The 12,509-nt window shown below is 50.3% G+C and overlaps 1 protein-coding gene across 1 annotated transcript in view; it reads right to left on the bottom strand.

Moving 5' to 3' along the window:
* Window positions 1–2,263: 2,263 nt before the first annotated feature.
* LOC139383238 (DNA-binding protein RFX7-like) overlaps window positions 2,264–12,509 on the bottom strand; it is a 50,940-nt gene continuing 40,694 nt past the window's right edge. Inside the window, exons 9-13 of the mRNA XM_071127686.1 lie at window positions 12,305–12,486; window positions 6,406–7,981; window positions 5,735–5,768; window positions 3,820–5,629; window positions 2,264–2,826 (exon numbers count right to left, since the gene is read on the bottom strand). Coding sequence (XP_070983787.1) covers window positions 2,352–2,826; window positions 3,820–5,629; window positions 5,735–5,768; window positions 6,406–7,981; window positions 12,305–12,486 — 4,077 coding nt within the window. The 3' untranslated portion in view covers window positions 2,264–2,351. The remainder of the gene's footprint in view (window positions 2,827–3,819; window positions 5,630–5,734; window positions 5,769–6,405; window positions 7,982–12,304; window positions 12,487–12,509) is intronic.

The following is a 12,509-nucleotide window of genomic DNA, read 5'->3' as shown; positions in this document are numbered from 1 at the left end:
TTGGCTTGTTTTTATACAGGATGGATGCCTCAAGTGACACTGCAAATAAAAAGAGAATCATAATGAAAAAAGTATTGAAAACATTATCAGAGTTTAAACAGCTGCCTTGATATGAATGGTGAAGCTCTGGATGGTTCTAGAATTATAGCATCGGTTCTAGAATGTGCAGATTCTATGTACTACTATATAGTATTATATACAGTCTGTAGGGATGGCGTAAGGCCTTGGAAGATTGGAAAATAAGGCAGCCATGTTTGTTGTTGCTTCCCTTCCTAGGAGTGTCATATTGGTTCTTCACCAGATAAGACTACCAGCACTAGCGAATCCAGCTCCTCTTCCTCATCTTCAAAATCCCTCTCCATCTCTTCCTAATTGAACAGTACAAGTAGCATATATAGACTGACATTTAAACTGTTCAGATATGAACCAGTATGCCATTGATTTGGTTTCAATATGATGCATGATGGAGATGTCTTAAATTCAGCACCTGGTAGCTTGTGGACGCTACCCTTTCAGTGTTCGGACATGGCAGGCACATTTACTGCTCAAATGTCACGCGCTCGTTATTAAGTTGTCTTGAAATGTTGTATGTTTCTGTTTTGGATTCACTTTTGAAACACACTAAAACAGGATACTACATCCTACAGCAAACGCGTGATTGTGTGATCGTGTGATTATGTGATTATGTGATCGTGCGATCGTGTGATTATGTGAGTGTGATTATGTGATCGTGTGATTGTGTGATTATGTGAGTGTGATTATGTGATCGTGTGATCGTGTGATTGTGTGATTGTGTGATTATGTGAGTGTGATTATGTGATCGTGTGATTATGTGATCGTGTGATTGTGTGAGTGTGATTATGTGATCGTGTGATTATGTGATCGTGTGATTGTGTGATTATGTGAGTGTGATTATGTGATCGTGTGATTATGTGATCGTGTGATTGTGTGATTATGTGAGTGTGATTATGTGATTATGTGAGTGTGATTATGTGATTGTGTGATTATGTGAGTGTGATTATGTGATTATGTGATTGTGTGATTTTGCGCCAGATGTCCTATGTGTTAGATGATTTCTGAATAAAACTATTGCATTATTGAATGAGTACACACAACATGGGAAGATATGGTTTAACTGTGTGATGTTCATTATACTGTATCTTGGGAAATCTACCCCCTATAACAAGTCTGACACTGAAATGGACCCCTACTCCATATAGTGCAGTACTCTTGATCAGAACCCTAGGGTGGCATTTCAGACACAGAACATGTCTCACAGACCACGTCTCCCAGACCACGTCTCGCTGACCACGTCTCGCAGATCACGTCTCTCGGACCACGTCTCCCGGACCACGTCTCGCGGACCACGTCTCCCTGTCCACGTCTCGCGGACCACGTCTCGCGGACCACGTCTCGCGGACCACGTCTCCCGGACCACGTCTCCCAGACCACGTCTCCCGGACCACGTCTCCCGGACCACGTCTCCCAGACCACGTCTCACGGACCACGTCTCACAGACCACTTCTCCCAGACCACGTCTCACGGACCACGTCTCACGGACCACGTCTCCCGGACCACGTCTCCCGGACCACGCCTACTAGACCACGTCTCCCAGACCACGTCTCCCGGACCACGTCTCCCAGACCACGTCTCCCAGACCACGTCTCACGGACCACGTCTCCCAGACCACGTCTCCCGGACCACGTCTCACGGACCACGTCTCCCAGACCACGTCTCCCGGACCACGTCTCCCAGACCACGTCTCACGGACCACGTCTCCCAGACCACGTCTCCCGGACCACGTCTCACGGACCACGTCTCCCAGACCACGTCTCCCGGACCACGTCTCACGGACCACGTCTCCCAGACCACGTCTCCCGGACCACGTTTCCCAGACCACGTCTCACGGACCACGTCTCCCAGACCACGTCTCCCAGACCACGTCTCCCAGACCACGTCTCCCGGACCACGTCTTCCGGACCACGTCTCCCAGACCATATCTTCACTCACTTGAACTATACTCATTGATGATTTCATCGGAAGGTGAAATTAAGTGGTAATGTATTGTGACTCAGATATCTTAACAATAAAATAGATTTCCAGGTTAGGCTGGCACTTTTCCCTGGACAAACGGCCGAGAGTCCAGAAGTTTCTTTCTTCCCCTGACAAAACAATTAAAAAAACAAAAACCCATAAATATACGTATTTATTTTCAAGCCAGTCTGTATCTGAATTGACACACCCTAGTCCCTATATTGTACACTGCTTCTGACTAGGGCCAATAGGCAAAGACCCATAGTAAACTATATAAGGGAATGAGCTTCAATTCGTTCACACACACAATAACATCATTAGCCCAACATCTCTACGGTAGTAGGCTGGTCTTTGCACTCCAGCCAGTCGAACGAGGAGTTCACAGTATCACTACATATCTGCTGAAACAGAGGATCGTTCTTCAGCTCTTCCAGTGTGGCGTCTTCGTACTGTTCTTGCTGCTGATTGGACGGATCGAACAGGAGGTCGGCGTCCAATGTGTTCAGGTCTGTGATGCTACTGGAGAGGTCGGAGGTCAGCCTGATGTCGTCGGTGAAGTCGGACGCCACAGCGGCGTTGAGTTCCGAGGTCACCTGACCAACCAGCTGAGAGCTAGGGTTGAGGCCTTCAGCGTGGACGTTGAGGCCGTCGTCACCTAACAGGTCTTTGACAGTGCTGTTGAAGTCTAGCTGTTGTTGTGCCTTGTCTTCTTCATCCTGTTGTTGTTGCTGTTGCTGGGTGGTGATGGGCTGGAGGAGTTGGAACCCGGCCTGGGGACTCTGGAGCTGGGGACTCTGGAGCTGGGTGTGGGGAATCTGGAGCTGGGGACTCTGGAGCTGGGGAATCTGGAGCTGGGGACTCTGGAGCTGGGGGTGGGGACTCTGGAGCTGGGGGTGGGGAATCTGGAGCTGGGGACTCTGGAGCTGGGTGTGGGGACTCTGGAGCTGGGGAATCTGGAGCTGGGGACTCTGGAGCTGGGGGTGGGGACTCTGGAGCTGGGGGTGGGGAATCTGGAGCTGGGGACTCTGGAGCTGGGTGTGGGGACTCTGGAGCTGGGTGTGTGGACTCTGGAGCTGGGGACTCTGGAGCTGGGTGTGTGGACTCTGGAGCTGGGCCTGGGGAATGTGGAGCTGGGGGTGGGGACTCTGGAGCTGGGTGTGGGGACTCTGGAGCTGGGCACTCTGGAGCTGGGGACTCTGGAGCTGGGGACTCTGGAGCTGGGAACTCTGGAGCTGGGAACTCTGGAGCTGGGTGTGGGGACTCTGGAGCTGGGGACTCTGGAGCTGGGTGTGTGGACTCTGGAGCTGGGCCTGGGGAATGTGGAGCTGGGGGTGGGGACTCTGGAGCTGGGTGTGGGGAATGTGGAGCTGGGGACTCTTGAGCTGGGGACTCTGGAGCTGGGTGTGGGGAATCTGGAGCTGGTGCCTCTGGAGCTGGGGAATCTGGAGCTGGGGACTCTGGAGCTGGGGGTGGGGAATCTGGAGCTGGGGACTCTGGAGCTGGGTGTGGGGACTCTGGAGCTGGGTGTGGGGACTCTGGAGCTGGGGTCTTTGGAGCTGGGTGTGGGGACTCTGGAGCTGGGGACTCTGGAGCTGGGGACTCTGGAGCTGGGTGTGGGGACTCTGGAGCTGGGGACTCTGGAGCTGGGTGTGTGGACTCTGGAGCTGGGCCTGGGGAATGTGGAGCTGGGGGTGGGGACTCTGGAGCTGGGTGTGGGGAATGTGGAGCTGGGGCTGAGGACTCTGGAGTTGGGCCTGGGGAGTGTGGAGCTGGGGACTCAGGAGCTGGGGACTCAGGAGCACCCTAGCCTGGGTTTGTAGTAGCTGGAGATGGAGCTGTCCTGAGGCCTCCTGAAGCTCCTGGATCTGCTGTAGCTCCAGGTCCACATCCTCACCACCAGGGCCTGATTGTGCTTGGTTGAAGCTCATCTCCCCACCGCCTCCTCCGGTACTGGTGGAATAACCCCCGTGCTGCTGGAGCTCGAAAGAGGCAGGGCTTGAGATGACAGTCTGCAGCTGAGACTGGTGGGCGTTCCCCCCTCCTCCTCCATCTCCTCCAGTGGTGAAGCCCCCAGGGGCAGTCTGACTCTGAGACTGGGTCTCCAGCATCTGGGTGAGGTTCATGCGGGCGGTATAGTTGGAAGGGAGGTTGTTGATGCCCAGGCCCCTCACAGTGTCGTTCACGTCAGAGTCCATCTTACTCAGGAGGACGTTGGTGATCTTAGTGGCATTACTCTGGTTTTGCCCCTGGATGCCCTGCATCTCCACAACGCTCTGCATCATGATGTTTAAGGGCACCGATTGGCTGCGCTGGGCCATGCTGTGGAGGTTGCCGCCCACCGATTGGCTGTTGGACAGAATTATGAGTATTTCCTGTGAGGTCATGGGGGAACTAAACTGCGAGACAACCAATCGAGTGGTAGTGCCAGTGTCGGGGGTTGTGTCGGTACCAATGGTTGTGTCGGTACCGCTGAAGGTCATCTGACTCACGGCGGGGCTGACGCTGCGGCAACGGAACGCCCCGCCCCCTGATGACAAGGCTCCACCCTTGCTGTCCAAAGGGGCGGGCACAGCGAAGCTCTCGTCCTGTTTGATTGCCGTGTTGGTGGGTGTGGTCGATACGCTGGTCAACTGCTGTTGCGCCGGAGAGATGGGGGTGAGATGTCCAAAATGGCTGCCGTCCCGCTGTCTGGACTGGGCCTGGAAAGACTGGCCACTGTGGCCCGGGACAGCGAAGGCATGTGGCTTACGAAAATGGTCATCCACTAGATCCTGGTAACTAGGCAGGAGTCCACCAAGGCTGTGGTTAGAGATGGATAACCCGGACCCGGAACCTGCTCCGACTCCTCCAGTAGCTTCAGTACCACTACTGTTGTAGCGGTTGTTGATCCACTCGAGTTTAGCCTTATCAGGGTGCGTGGCCATGGGTCTCTGCATGGGCTTGATGGGACTGGAGGAGACAGACACCACAGAGGCATTGTGGTAACCCCCTGCCATGCTGGAGTTGATAGGGGTGAAGGCAAACGGGTTCCTGCACTCCACCGGGCTGGCAGGGATGCCGCTAGAACAGTTAGACAGAGCGCTTATAGGGGTGTGTCGGCCTCCTAGAGGCGTGATAGGGGCCATGCTGTGATGGCAACAGGGGCTCTCTCTGGTCAGCTCGTCCCCACCGAGAGTCATCTCCGTGGGGGTAGGGGTTGGAGTCAGGGTAGGGGTCTGGATGGGGGTAATGCTGCTATGGGCAGACTGGTAGAAAGAGGAACTATCCTCCTGGTGGTGAGGGTTGAGGATGGGCCCCTGGGGGCCCCCAGGCTGGCCCTGGAGAGAGATATTATCCACACAGCTACTGAACAACGGCTGGAGGCCCTTCAGCTTCATCTGTTCTTCCATCTGAACCAGTTCCTCCACTATGCTGTCCTGGGTCATATCGTCATCATTAAAGGAGAAGTAGTCCATGGTGGAGCCGTGCTGGGAGGCTGAGGAGGCAAAGTCCACCATCTCCTGGTGAAGGCCAGATAACTGATCAGAGGAGTCTGAGGTCTGGGACATGATGTTTGGGAGTTGGTGTTGGTTCATGGTGGAGCCGTGCTGGGAGGCTGAGGAGGCAAAGTCCACCATCTCCTGGTAAAGACCAGATAACTGATCAGAGGAGTCTGAGGTCTGGGACATGATGTTGGAGAGTTGGTGTTGGTCGGTAGAACCCAGGGCCTGCTGCTTGGTGTGGTCTGCTGCGATCTAGAACAGAATGAAATAGAACATAACTTTATTGACAATCAAAAGGAGGAGGGACAATGTTTTATTGGTATTACCCAACAAGGATGATTTCAAAAAACATCAAATGACATTTTAATAAGAAATGTGTCCGGTCAATTGTTATAATATCGTGGAATGACACTTTAACAAACGATGGTAAACTACACAAATGAAAAATAGTTAGCCTGATATACTGTACTAGAGACCCATAGAGACCCATGTACTAGAGACCCATAGAGACCCAATGTACTAGAGACCCATAGAGACCCATGTACTAGAGACCCATAGAGACCCATAGAGACCCATGTACTAGAGACCCATAGAGACCCATAGAGACCCATGTACTAGAGACCCATAGAGACCCATGTACTAGAGACCCATAGAGACCCATAGAGACCCATAGAGACCCATGTACTAGAGACCCATAGAGACCCATGTACTAGAGACCCATAGAGACCCATGTACTAGAGACCCATAGAGACCCATGTACTAGAGACCCATAGAGACCCATAGAGACCCATGTACTAGAGACCCATAGAGACCCATGTACTAGAGACCCATAGAGACCCATGTACTAGAGACCCATAGAGACCCATAGTAGGTCATAATAAGCACTCACGGTCTGAGTGAAGGCCTGTTTCTGCAGCTCCTCCACATATCCTGCGGCTGACTCTTCCAACATTGTGCTTTTCATGCTCCCCATCGCAGAGACAGAGTGTTGTTGTGCTTCTACTGCCATCACAGAGACAGAGTGTTGCTGTGCTCCTACTGCCATCACAGAGACAGAGTGTTGCTGTGCTCCTACTGCCATCACAGAGACAGAGTGTTGCTGTGCTTCTACTGCCATCGCAGAGACAGAGTGTTGCTGTGCTCCTACTGTCCCTGCTGTGATCTGCTGTAGTAAGGCCTGTTGCTGTTGTTGCTGTTGTTGCTGTTGTTGTTTCTGCTGTTGTTGCTGTTGTTGCTGCTGCTGCTGCTCAGACACTGCGGTGGTGGTTGTACCAGAGGCTTCAGTGCTGCTGGTGTGACTGCTGACAGTGCTGAGACGTAGAGTTAGAGAGGACTGGTCTTCCTGTTTAACTAGCAGCAACAAGGAGGACTGGGGCTTCACACTGACAGTCTGAGAGGAGAAGGAGGAGATCTCTGCGTTCGCGACGGGCGAGTCAGACGGCGCCAGGATCTGCGTGGGCACTAGGCGTTGTTTCACCGTCACTCGACAGGGGGCGCTCTCCGGTCGGGCCGGCGTGCTTTGTCTGGCTGGGACCCTCTTGACAGCGGCGGTAACCACTGATTTGGGGTCAAAGGTCACACCTAAAGGTTGCTGGGAGATGAAGACACGCTTCACAGGGATCACGTGGGAGGAGTCCAGACCAGGGCCGGTTCGCTTCTGGGGACTCATAGAACGTGACGCACAGGAGGAGGAGTCTCTAGCAGACAATAGGCTAACAGCCGATAAGCCATTGGACGAGGAGGACTTTCCGCTGATGCTAGGAGTGTTCCGATTGGCCGAGGGTACAACAGTCAGATAAAAAGGACTTTCTTGGTGACAGTTGGCGGTGCTGCTGTTGTTATTGCTGTCCTGCTTGGTCTCTACCCTAATAGTCGCTGCATTGGTGGCAGAGGTGGGAGGGGAGCTAGAGGAAGGGTAGCTTTTGCTCCTGGCGGCAACTCTTTCAGGTCCTGGGGAGCATATGACCAGGAGCGAGGGTTCGCTGGACGCTCGGTACTTAGTGGCCCTCTCTGGACGATTGGACCCACCGGGGGTCTTCTGTATGGTGCTCAGTTTATCAGAGTTAACGCCCGGGTTATTGTCAGTGATGATGGCCTCAGGAGCCACTGTGGAGACTGGGGCCCCAGGCCGTACTGCAGGGCATTGTGGGGTGGCTGTGGGGCGTCCCTGGCTCTGTCCCTGTTGCTGGACCTCCTCTAGGGCAGTGATGGTGGTAAAGGTGGTGGTGGTTCCCACCCCGGCCGAGGCTGAAGCTGGCCTGAGGACCATACTTTTACAGCTGGTACTGTTAGTGTTGCTCGGGGTCAGGGAGATGGCGGTCATCTTGACCACGTTGACGTGGGAGCTGAGCTGGGGCTGGATCACGTGGTGGGTTTTCATGGGGCTGTTGGTGATGAGCAGGGTGGGGGGCGAACGCAGGGTGATGGCCCCCGTGGCAGAGGGCTTGGGGAGGATCTGGGGGTACCTGTGGCGTCAGGAGATGGAAAGAATTTATTAACACAAACAAAGGCAACTGAACTTTATAGGGCTGGTTTCTTGGACTAAAAAACACGCTCAATGGAGAATGTTCATTGAATTAGCTTTTTAGCTACAAGGGCTATGATTGAGGGATGCTACTGCATCTAGAACCTGAAAGGGTTCTTCGGCTGTCCACATAGGAGAACCTTTTGAAGAACCTTTTTTGGTTGAAGTTAGAACCTCCAGTTAGAACTCTTTTGGTTCCAGTTAGAACCTCCAGTTAGAACCCTTTTGGTTCAAGTTAGAACCCTTTTGGTTCCAGTTAGAACCCTTTTGGTTCCAGTTAGAACCTCCAGTTAGAACCCTTTTGGTTCAAGTTAGAACCCTTTTGGTTCCAGTTAGAACCCTTTTGGTTCCAGTTAGAACCCTTTTGGTTCCAGTTAGAACCTCCAGTTAGAACCCTTTTGGTTCAAGTTAGAACCCTTTTGGTTCCAGTTAGAACCCTTTTGGTTCCAGTTAGAACCCTTTCCACAGAGGGTTGTAAGAATATTCTGAAGATAAATACACAACGCAGAGGACCAGAGGTCAATAGGGTACTAAAGGTCAAGAGGACCAGAGGTCAATAGGGTACTAAAGGTCAAGAGGACCAGAGGTCAATACAGTACTAAAGGTCAAGAGGACCAGAGGTCAATAGGGTACTAAAGGTCAAGAGGACCAGAGGTCAATAGGGTACTAAAGGTCAAGAGGACCAGAGGTCAATACAGTACTAAAGGTCAAGAGGACCAGAGGTCAATACAGTACTAAAGGTCAAGAGGACCAGAGGTCAATACAGTACTAAAGGTCAAGAGGACCAGAGGTCAATAGGGTACTAAAGGTCAAGAGGACCAGAGGTCAATACAGTACTAAAGGTCAAGAGGACCAGAGGTCAATACAGTACTAAAGGTCAAGAGGACCAGAGGTCAATACAGTACTAAAGGTCAAGAGGACCAGAGGTCAATACAGTACTAAAGGTCAAGAGGACCAGAGGTCAATACAGTACTAAAGGTCAAGAGGACCAGAGGTCAATACAGTACTAAAGGTCAAGAGGACCAGAGGTCAATACAGTACTAAAGGTCAAGAGGACCAGAGGTCAATACAGTACTAAAGGTCAAGAGGACCAGAGGTCAATAGGGTACTAAAGGTCAAGAGGACCAGAGGTCAATAGGGTACTAAAGGTCAAGAGGACCAGAGGTCAATACAGTACTAAAGGTCAAGAGGACCAGAGGTCAATACAGTACTAAAGGTCAAGAGGACCAGAGGTCAATACAGTACTAAAGGTCAAGAGGACCAGAGGTCAATACAGTACTAAAGGTCAAGAGGACCAGAGGTCAATACAGTACTAAAGGTCAAGAGGACCAGAGGTCAATACAGTACTAAAGGTCAAGAGGACCAGAGGTCAATACAGTACTAAAGGTCAAGAGGACCAGAGGTCAATACAGTACTAAAGGTCAAGAGGACCAGAGGTCAATACAGTACTAAAGGTCAAGAGGACCAGAGGTCAATACAGTACTAAAGGTCAAGAGGACCAGAGGTCAATACAGTACTAAAGGTCAAGAGGACCAGAGGTCAATACAGTACTAAAGGTCAAGAGGACCAGAGGTCAATACAGTACTAAAGGTCAAGAGGACCAGAGGTCAATACAGTACTAAAGGTCAAGAGGACCAGAGGTCAATACAGTACTAAAGGTCAAGAGGACCAGAGGTCAATACAGTACTAAAGGTCAAGAGGACCAGAGGTCAATACAGTACTAAAGGTCAAGAGGACCAGAGGTCAATACAGTACTAAAGGTCAAGAGGACCAGAGGTCAATACGGTACTAAAGGTCAAGAGGACCAGAGGTCAATACGGTACTAAAGGTCAAGAGGACCAGAGGTCAATACAGTACTAAAGGTCAAGAGGACCAGAGGTCAATAGGGTACTAAAGGTCAAGAGGACCAGAGGTCAATACAGTACTAAAGGTCAAGAGGACCAGAGGTCAATACGGTACTAAAGGTCAAGAGGACCAGAGGTCAATACAGTACTAAAGGTCAAGAGGACCAGAGGTCAATAGGGTACTAAAGGTCAAGAGGACCAGAGGTCAATACAGTACTAAAGGTCAAGAGGACCAGAGGTCAATACAGTACTAAAGGTCAAGAGGACCAGAGGTCAATACAGTACTAAAGGTCAAGAGGACCAGAGGTCAATACAGTACTAAAGGTCAAGAGGACCAGAGGTCAATACAGTACTAAAGGTCAAGAGGACCAGAGGTCAATACAGTACTAAAGGTCAAGAGGACCAGAGGTCAATACAGTACTAAAGGTCAAGAGGACCAGAGGTCAATACAGTACTAAAGGTCAAGAGGACCAGAGGTCAATACAGTACTAAAGGTCAAGAGGACGAGAGGTCAATACAGTACTAAAGGTCAAGAGGACCAGAGGTCAATACAGTACTAAAGGTCAAGAGGACCAGAGGTCAATACAGTACTAAAGGTCAAGAGGACGAGAGGTCAATACAGTACTAAAGGTCAAGAGGACCAGAGGTCAATACAGTACTAAAGGTCAAGAGGACCAGAGGTCAATACAGTACTAAAGGTCAAGAGGACGAGAGGTCAATACAGTACTAAAGGTCAAGAGGACCAGAGGTCAATACAGTACTAAAGGTCAAGAGGACCAGAGGTCAATAGGGTACTAAAGGTCAAGAGGACCAGAGGTCAATAGGGTACTAAAGGTCAAGAGGACGAGAGGTCAATACAGTACTAAAGGTCATTGGAAATAGTGTTGTTTTTTTATGTAATAGGGGATTAATGATCAATGGGTCAGAGACATGAGAGGAATTTCAGTCCGGGACTCATAGCTACATGGTAAGTTCTCATTGGTATACATTGAGCCTGAAATAGGATACTTGTTATTTGGCCATTGGCCCAGTTTTATTGCAAGGAATTCTAATTGGTCAACCACAGGCTGGGGTTGGGTTATAAAACTAGATCCTGTCACTTTGTTCACTGGAGATAGTCACTGAGAGAGAATCACTGAGAGGGAATCACTGTGGAAAGAATCACTGAAGAGAATCACTGAGAGAGAATCACTGAGGAGAGAATCACTGAGGAGAGAATCACTGTGGAAAGAATCACTGTGGAAAGAATCACTGAAGAGAATCACTGAGAGAGAATCACTGAGGAGAGAATCACTGAGGAGAGAATCACTGTGGAAAGAATCACTGAGAGAGAATCACTGTGGAAAGAATCACTGAAGAGAATCACTGAGAGAGAATCACTGTGGAAAGAATCACTGAGAGAGAATCACTGTGGAAAGAATCACTGAAGAGAGAATCACTGAGAGAGAATCACTGAGAGAGAATCACTGAGAGAGAATCACTGAGAGAGAATCACTGAGAGAGAATCACTGAGAGAGAATCACTGAGAGAGAATCACTGAGAGAGAATCACTGAGGAAAGAATCACTGAGAGAGAATCACTGAGAGAGAATCACTGAGGAGAGAATCACTGAGGAGAGAATCACTGTGGAAAGAATCACTGAGAGAGAATCACTGAGGAGAGAATCACTGAGGAGAGAATCACTGTGGAAAGAATCACTGAGAGAGAATCACTGTGGAGAGAATCACTGAGGAGAGAATCACTGTGGAAAGAATCACTGTGGAAAGAATCACTGAGGAGAGAATCACTGTGGAGAGAATCACTGAGAGAGAATCACTGTGGAAAGAATCACTGAAGAGAATCACTGAGAGAGAATCACTGTGGAGAGAATCACTGTGGAAAGAATCACTGTGGAAAGAATCACTGTGGAGAGAATCACTGAGGAGAGAATCACTGTGGAAAGAATCACTGAAGAGAGAATCACTGAGAGAGAATCCCTGAGGAGAGAATCACTGTGGAAAGAATCACTGTGGAAAGAATCACTGAGGAGAGAATCACTGTGGAAAGAATCACTGAAGAGAGAATCACTGAGAGAGAATCCCTGAGGAGAGAATCACTGTGGAAAGAATCACTGAAGAGAATCACTGAGGACAGGGGAGAATTAATACCTACCTTTCAGGATAACATCCATGATTTGTCTTCTTTGAATAATTGTTTTTTTTTCTCCCCTGATTTGCTTTGGGGTCTGTGTCCTTGAAGAGTAACATCAACTGCTAACAGGGTTCTACATGGAACCCAAAAGGGTTCTACCAGGAACCAAAAAGGGTTATCATATGGGGACAGCTGAGGAACCCTTTTGGAATCCTTTTTACTAAGAGTGTAGGGTGGGCTTAATCTGTGTCCGGAAAACCATAAATGGTGATGATGATTCTCATTATTACCTGTGCCTAGCCAGGCGGTCTCCCACGGGGCTGGCTGAGATGTTCTGGGGCGTTTTAGGGGACTGTCTGTGGGTCAGAGACTGGGTGTGGGTGACCACCTGGAAGTTAACCGTTGGTATGACCTTCCCCTCGGCGGACCCCACCGGGCTAGGGGATGTCATCAGCTGCCTGCTCCTCTGGACCTGCCGGGAGAAACACACAGTGG

The sequence above is a fragment of the Oncorhynchus clarkii genome, chromosome 2 (genome assembly GCF_045791955.1).
Source record: "Oncorhynchus clarkii lewisi isolate Uvic-CL-2024 chromosome 2, UVic_Ocla_1.0, whole genome shotgun sequence".
Lineage (NCBI taxonomy): Eukaryota > Metazoa > Chordata > Actinopteri > Salmoniformes > Salmonidae > Oncorhynchus > Oncorhynchus clarkii.
The sequence above is the reverse complement of the archived record's forward strand: the minus strand, read 5'-3'. Positions and strand labels throughout refer to the sequence as shown.